The 7,914-nt window shown below is 27.9% G+C and overlaps 1 protein-coding gene across 2 annotated transcripts; it reads left to right on the forward strand.

The window, feature by feature from the left end:
• The first annotated feature begins 314 nt into the window (after positions 1–314).
• LOC8259323 (cytokinin riboside 5'-monophosphate phosphoribohydrolase LOG1) lies at positions 315–2,383 on the forward strand. 2 transcript variants are annotated; one of them, XM_048375396.1, is made up of 7 exons: positions 315–826; positions 973–1,070; positions 1,156–1,186; positions 1,274–1,373; positions 1,470–1,540; positions 1,651–1,775; positions 2,007–2,383. In XM_048375396.1, the coding sequence occupies exons 1-6, from the start codon at positions 713–715 to the stop codon at positions 1,735–1,737; spliced, it is 501 nt and encodes a 166-aa protein (XP_048231353.1). In that variant the 5' UTR covers positions 315–712; the 3' UTR covers positions 1,738–1,775; positions 2,007–2,383. The 2 variants fall into 2 exon arrangements, with proteins under 2 accessions (XP_048231353.1, XP_002517820.1); XM_002517774.4 differs by having other exon boundaries at positions 318–826; positions 1,632–1,775.
• Positions 2,384–7,914: the final 5,531 nt, after the last annotated feature.

Consider the following 7,914-nt stretch of genomic DNA (forward strand, 5'->3'; position numbering starts at 1 on the left):
CAATAACAAAGAAGCAAATGTGAAATTGAATGTGATTTCACCCTCCACCACACCTATTTATGTAGAGGGTTTTTGCTGAATGTGTGTGGTGTATAGAAGAAACCCATGATTCTTTTGCAATCTAAAGGAAGATTTGCATAATCTTATGAAGTGTAGAGAGAGTCAAAAGATTAGCCCAGAAAACTAGACATTATTTATTGTCTGTTTGGACTTTGAGCAATGGATGAGAGCAGTGACATGTCACTTGTAAGCCCAATCAAAGTCACACTTCCCTTCCTATAATATGCAATGCTTCATTTTTCAGTTTTACCCAAAAGGGGAGAGTGAGAAAGGACAGCAAAACTACAAAAGGATAAAAGCAAAACTATTAAGTCATATAGACACAAAAGGAAAGACAAAGGGTAATGGTATTGTCTAAATTTCAACAAATGTTCTTAAATACTTATTGGACATAGATGATTTGCAGGATATAGCAAGATAATTCTTTTTTTTTTTTAAGAAAAGACTTGACATGGGCACTTGTTGGGCTCCTCTCCTATAACCACTCTTTGCTTAAGCAGCCAAAAAAAGAAAAGAAAGAGGGGTTGGGGATAAATTGAGTGGTGTTTGAAAAGCCAGAGGTGTCTCCTTCTTCCATATCTTACATACACTATCCTCCTTTCTACCTCTTCTGCTCTTTCTCTCATTTTTTTTTTATTGTCTTCTCAAGTGAATGGAAGGAGAAAAAGAGAGAAGTAGGTTTAAGAGAATATGTGTCTTCTGTGGAAGCAGTGCTGGATATAAGCCTTCATTTAGTGATGCTGCTCTTCAACTTGGTAAAGAGCTGGTAATCAACATAATCAAGTAGTTATGCAAGTTTCAAAAGTTTGCTCATATAATATAACCCTCCTTCTGCTTTCATCTTTCATATAATCTCCTCAAGGAGTTTCTTGCATGTGTTCCTTTTTGGATTGAATCTGTTCTTGTTATTAGGTTGAGAGAAAGATTGATTTGGTCTATGGAGGAGGAAGTGTAGGCCTTATGGGTTTGATCTCACAAACTGTGTTCAATGGAGGTTGCCATGTTCTTGGGTATATACTTCTTTCTTTGCAGTAATTTTCTCCGGGTTGCCATTAGAAACTTGACATACTTGTTTTCATGTTTCTGCTTTTACAGAGTGATTCCTAAGGCCTTAATGCCCCATGAGGTACTATATCATCCCAAATATTACATTTTTTTTTTAATAATTAAACACCTTAAATGGAAAGATTGAGTATGCATCTCCTCATGACAGATATCAGGAGAAACTATAGGGGAAGAGAAAACTGTGGCAGACATGCACCAGAGAAAGAAAGAAATGGCAAGGCATGCCGATGCTTTCATTGCACTTCCTGGTAGTACATAAATTAACCTTCTAGGACAACTATGACATGCACAAAATAAAACCTAAATAACATAACCTTAATTCAAAAAAATTTCAAGTTGTATAGGTGGCTATGGAACACTTGAAGAACTGTTAGAGATAATTGCTTGGTCTCAACTAGGAATTCATGACAAGCCAGTAAGATTGGTCTTTGCACCTTTTACTTCTCATCTAATAATTCTTCTCAGAAGAACTCTTTTATGTTTGAAGATTATGGGTTTTGTAACAGGTGGGATTGTTGAATGTAGATGGATACTACAACAGCTTGCTTGCTTTATTTGACAAAGGAGTTGAAGAAGGCTTCATTAAAGATACTGCAAGAAATATTGTGGTAATAGCAGATGCAGCAGCAGAACTCATCAAGAAAATGGAGGTACAGAACAAAGAAAGGCATTTAATTTGGTTGTATTCAAAAGTCATGATTGGGTGTACATACTGTAGTATAAAAATAGCTAGGTTATATAATATTAATAGCAGATGTATATAGATATATAAATTAAGGTTGGTTGCTGAATTATTGGAGAGGATGACAAAGCAAAGTTGCAAAGAGAGAGAAGGAGGTGGCATTTTTATTAATGGGTTAACAATTGTTAAATTGGTGCAGGAGTATACACCAGTGCATGACAAGGTTGCACCTAGACAGAGTTGGGAAGTGGACCAATTAGCAGAGTCTACCACAAGTGGGGGATTCCTAGGATCTTAGATCTTAAGAAGCCATCTGTAAATAATAATATGCATATTTTATCTTAAAGACTATATATAGTCTATATATAATATATATGTTGGTGCATTTCCATTTTGATCAAAAAGAAAAAGACAGCAAAAGATAACCCAATCCCTTTCTCTCACTATAGTGGGGAAGTCTGAAGATCCCCCATATCTTAATCATCCCCATTTGTATATTTATTATGGCAATGTATGTTCTGGTTGCTTTCAACCCAAATTGAATTGCAAGAGATTCTCATCTCTCTCTCTCTCTCTCTCTCTCTCTCTCTCTCTCTCTCTCTCTATTATTCATTTGGGCATTGACCATGTCAAAAAAGCTACAATTGAGACATGGGACAAGGTGGGGAAGAGAAAAAAGGAAAGAGAGGGATGGATGGTTGGTTTCTGTTTGTGGGGAGGGACTATTGATTATCTTGATGGGATGCTAAAATAGGAGGCAAAGAACCTTTTGTCCACTTGCTTTTATTTTCATTAGTGTGGGGCAACTTGCTTATTAGATTCTGATGTGTGGACTGTGGATTGGGAGCTTCTGGATTTTGGCTTGATTGTTCACCTAAGTTCCTGTTTGTTGGGTCCCACAAAACCCCATAAAAATATACACTTTCTTTTGTTGCTTAGTGCCCTTTTCTCAACTCTTATTATGTTATTAATACCAAGGAAAAAACTACAATTTCAGATACAAGTGTTTTTTTCTTTTCTAATGTGTGATGATAGTAAGTAAAGCCAAAGTCTTATTACTAAATTTGAAGCTATAGAAGCACACGTGAAAATGAAATGATGGTCAAGATTGAAGACCCAAAATAAATATTGAAATTGAAACGATGGGTACAGAAGTAGCCAAGTGGGTGATATGTATCAATCCTCGTTAGTGCTATATTTGATTTAAATTTATAAAAAAATTAATTTTATTTAAATAAAATGAGATAAAAAATAAAATAAAAATAATAAAATTAAAAGAGATATTATGGTGTTATGAAATGTATTGACTCGAAATTTATTTAAAAATTTTATTTATTTTATTAAAATTTAGTTTAGCTATAATCAATTCTAAATAAATTTAATTATGTAGAATACTAAATTAACTTTTACTCCGTTTAAAACATATAAATTTTAGATTTATAAATAAATTCTATAAATTTTATGAATTTTAACCAAACAATGTGTAAATATTATTTGTAATTCTACAATTAACCCTAGCATGTAATTCACCCTCACTATTTACTTTGTTTATTTTTCTATTGCATATTTTAAAAAATGAGATTGAGATTGAATATTTTAAAAGACAAATGGGCTTATTTGGCAATAGTTTAATGTATATGATTTGCTCATGAAAAGGAATAGCAAGAAGTTCTTCCTACATGTGGCATCTCTATTCACTCATTCCTATTATATTGGGACACAATTAAAAAAAGAAAAGGACAACGTAAGGAAATAGCCCAATTCTATTAAGTTTTTAAATTTTTATTTTATTTTATTAATTCTTTATATTTTTTATCTAAATTTTATTAAAAATATTTTACATATATTTTATGAGTTTTTTATTTATTTAATTGAGTTCATATATTTTTATTTTTATTTTTATTTTTATTTTTATTTAAAAAATAAAAACAAAAATATAATAGCTTAATAAATAAAATAAAATTAATAAAATAAAATTAAAAGCTAAAAAGGTTAAAAATATATTTTGCCTTCTTAGAAAATGGAGTTCTATGTGGAATTTCTGTTCTTTTTCTTTTTCCTTTCTTCTTGAGAGATCTACGTGGCATGATTTAACTTAACAATTTATATGGCATAACCCATTAGATTAAAGGTGTTTCAGCAAATGAAAACTTATAAAGTAGTTTGTATGTACATATAAAAGGATCTATTCTCAATTAGAATTTCCTTTTCCTGTCCTTTTTTTTAATCATATTATTCTCGTCTTTTTGAATCAGTTTTGTGATTGCTTTCTTCTAAACATTAGTAAGAGTTTAGTTCAAAGATTTTATTTAGCTGATAGCTATTTCTCACTGCACAGCTAAATTAAGGTGTTTGGTAAATTCTTAAAATTAATAATTGATAGCTAATTTAATTTCAATCAACTGTTAATTGTATCAGCTCTATTTTAGAGTTTTTTTCTATGAGAGTTGATAGCTGATTTAATTTTTTATTTAATTGAACACTATTATCTTTATTAAAACTTATTAATAATAACTTATTTTAAATTAATTTCATATAATTAAATTTTTATATTTTAAAATAAATATTATTATTTTGAAATTATTTTTAATAATTAAATAACTATAATATTTAAAATTATAGAATTTGAAATTAAAAATTATTATTAGTAGAATTTAAATTTAAATTTCTACTTTTAAAATAACTTTTATAAATATTTTTAAAAATAAATACAATTGAGCTAAAAAAATTAACTATAAATTTTTTTATTACTATAAGTTATTTTTATTAATTTGTATCACTAAATATAACAATAATATATAATATAATATATTTAACGATAAATTTATACATTCAATGGTAATTTAACATACTAACAGCAATCGCTAATAAGATTCTACTAAACAATTTAACTTATCAGCCATCTAAAGTTCATGTTTAATGAAATTGACACTAACAATAAATGAATATACACTTTATAAGTAATGAATATACTAACTCTGTATAAAATAAATCAGTATTCATATATTAAAAAGCAACGGGTTCATTATCTATAAGCTACAAGTTCATTAAATGTACATTTGAGGTTTATTTAATATAATACACACATTAATATCTATAGAAGAGTTATTTAGTTTCAATTAGCTGTTTCTTCCCTATAATTAAACTTATTAAATGCTTTTCTTAATCTAAATAAAATAATAAAAAATATTAATTAGTATGAACATACACTTTATAAATGATGAATCTAAATTTCATGTTTAATGAACTTAAGTAATGAATATATTATTTGTGCATAAAATAAATTAATATTCATAGGTTAAAAAAAATAATATATTCATTATCTATAAACTACAAGTTCATCAAATATACACTTGAAATTTATTTAATACAGTACACACATTAATATCTACAGAAGAGTAATTGGTCTTAATTAGCTATTTGTTCCTTATAACTAAGCTTATTAAACGCTTTCTTAATCTAAATAAAATACTAAAAAATATTAATTAATTAGTATGAAATAAAGGAAGTAACTATTAATAAAATTTTAAATAAGAAAATAATTAATATTGAATGAAAATAAAATCATTTTTAAATTTAATACACAATAAAATTATTAATTTACTAAAAATATTAAGTATAAATATCTTATTCTGAATTCTATAATTAATTAGTGTGTAATATAACTATTTTATTATCCAAAAGACTATAAAAAAAAAGTTATATACAATCAAAAAAATAACCAAACAAAGTTTTGAAAAATAAATATTATGTACGTATAAAATAACTCGGGTTCACAACGTTGTGTGACTATGAATTCATGATATAATTTATCATTTTATATATATTAAGATAATTATTATATTTATATTAAACTAATATCAATATGAAATACTTAACATATATGCATTATTAATTATGTAATTTATATTAGAAATTATATAATTTAAAAATTTGTTAATTTAACTATTATGAAGATATAATAAATTTAATTTTAAAATATGACTGTAAAATTAATTTATAAATAAAATATGTATAATTTATTAATAAAATATCTAAAGTGTGGATATTAAACTAATTTATTATAAATTAAGAGTGAGTTTTCACATGTTAATTATGAGAATATACCTCCTGTCACGATTTTTTTTTTTAGTACAAATAAAGCAAACATCTTCCACATTTTAAATCAGCCATTGATGTTGCTGTCGCTGCAGAGGTGCTTAAAGCATCTACGGCCACGTTTTCACTCGACTTTGTTGTTTATTCCGACGCATCAGGTGGGCCATTGCTGTACTCATCCTCAGCAAGACACAATGCTGCTTCTTCTTCTTTAGTTTCTGCTTTTGAGATTAGGGAAGAAAGGAGGGAGGCAAGAAGATCACAATGGCGATGTCTATAATATTAGAGAGATTTGGTTAAGTAAAAGGGGAACAAAAAGAAATGAGAGGGAGTGCTTCTAGGTGACGTGGATGCCACATCACTGACCTATGGTTTAGGTGTCAAACATATTCATCAAGTAAAGTCAAAGTACGTGAATGTCGTGTGCTATTTAACAATCGGTTAAAATGATTATTTATTATTAATTTGTAAATAAAAATATAAATAAATTATAAAGTTGAGGATGTTGATCGACTAATTCAAGTAAGCATAGGTATTTTAAGATTTGGTATCCATTATTTCAGATTTAGTACATCTAGTCATCATTTTACTATTAATTATGAATAAGAATTTTAATTTTAAGAAATTAAGAGTGGTTTACCGTATTAAAGTCTAAAATTCAAGTTATTTAAATATAATTAATTTTCTTTTATTTATAGGAGGACCAACGGACTGTGTACTAATCTAAGGCGAAAGAGATGACTCAGATCAAAATCTCTCACTTCTAAGAATAAATACTCTTTAATAATAAGTTTTAAGTATAATTATTCTTTTTCTATAAAGAATAATAGTTGTAGAGTCATTAATAAATCTTTAAGCACAAACATTACTTATCTTGAAGTAATACAGACCAAATTGTTTATTAGAATAAATCTAGAGAGGTTTTCTGGGATGCATCAATAGAGAGAGAAGAAAATAGTGTGTAGCCTTTTCAAAAGCTCAAAAAGGAAATGATAATGAAATTTCCCTCTACCAAATAATCATGATAGAGATCTAATATAGGGGAAGAAAGAGGGGAGATAGCTGCATTTATGGATCACTTAGGATCTCAAGGGTCCAGGCCATCCAAGACTGCTGTTCAGTCAATTGTATCTATTCAAAGGCAGACATGGTTCCATTTGGTGTTATTTTAGTATAAGTTATTGGCGTAGGACCGACCTAGTACATTTTGTCTTGCCAAATATCCTTTTAATGAACGTGGTGATTCACAAGTTATGATAATGTTATAGTTTTAGTTGGCAAATGAGACTTGAATTCTATATTAACAATATGAGGTTTCAATCAGGGATTTATATGGACCAAAATTTTCCATTTTAATGGTTAGCTTTCGAGATGTGTTTTTCTCGAGATTTATAATAATTGGTATCAAAGCCGCTTCTCTATTGCAAACGAGTGGTACAATATCGATATTATAGTGTTCATTTAAGACTGTATTTAATTAGTAATTATATGAGATGGACGTAAGAATATGAAATATAATAAATTATTATAATTATAATTGGAAAAAATTAAGAGTATGAGATGTTGACGAGAGGTATTATGAGTTTAAATTCTCTTATTTCAACGACTAATTTTTGAAGTTAATTTCTCTAAGATTTATATGGGATGAAAAAGTAATTGACCAAAGTACAACTCAAGCTAATAAGTTTTGGTATCTGTGAACAAATAGTGCAACCAGGCGGAGGGGGGCAAGCGGGGCCAAACCAAGGGCCTGCTCTCCACTGGCAAGTAATGGATGTTATATATTATTATTTTAATTTATTATTCCCAGTTTCAGATCAGTTCCTCCCTCAGAATTTCGAAAAAAGAATAAAAATATTCATATGTTTTTTTATTTTTTTATTAAATTATGATTTCTTTTATTTTTCTATGTTAAAATATGAAAATATGGTATTTTTTTAAAAATTTAAAATTATGATTGATTTTTAGTTTTTCTTTTTCTTTTTTATAAAATAATGAACACAATGTAG

This window comes from Ricinus communis, chromosome 6 (genome assembly GCF_019578655.1).
Source record: "Ricinus communis isolate WT05 ecotype wild-type chromosome 6, ASM1957865v1, whole genome shotgun sequence".
Lineage (NCBI taxonomy): Eukaryota > Viridiplantae > Streptophyta > Magnoliopsida > Malpighiales > Euphorbiaceae > Ricinus > Ricinus communis.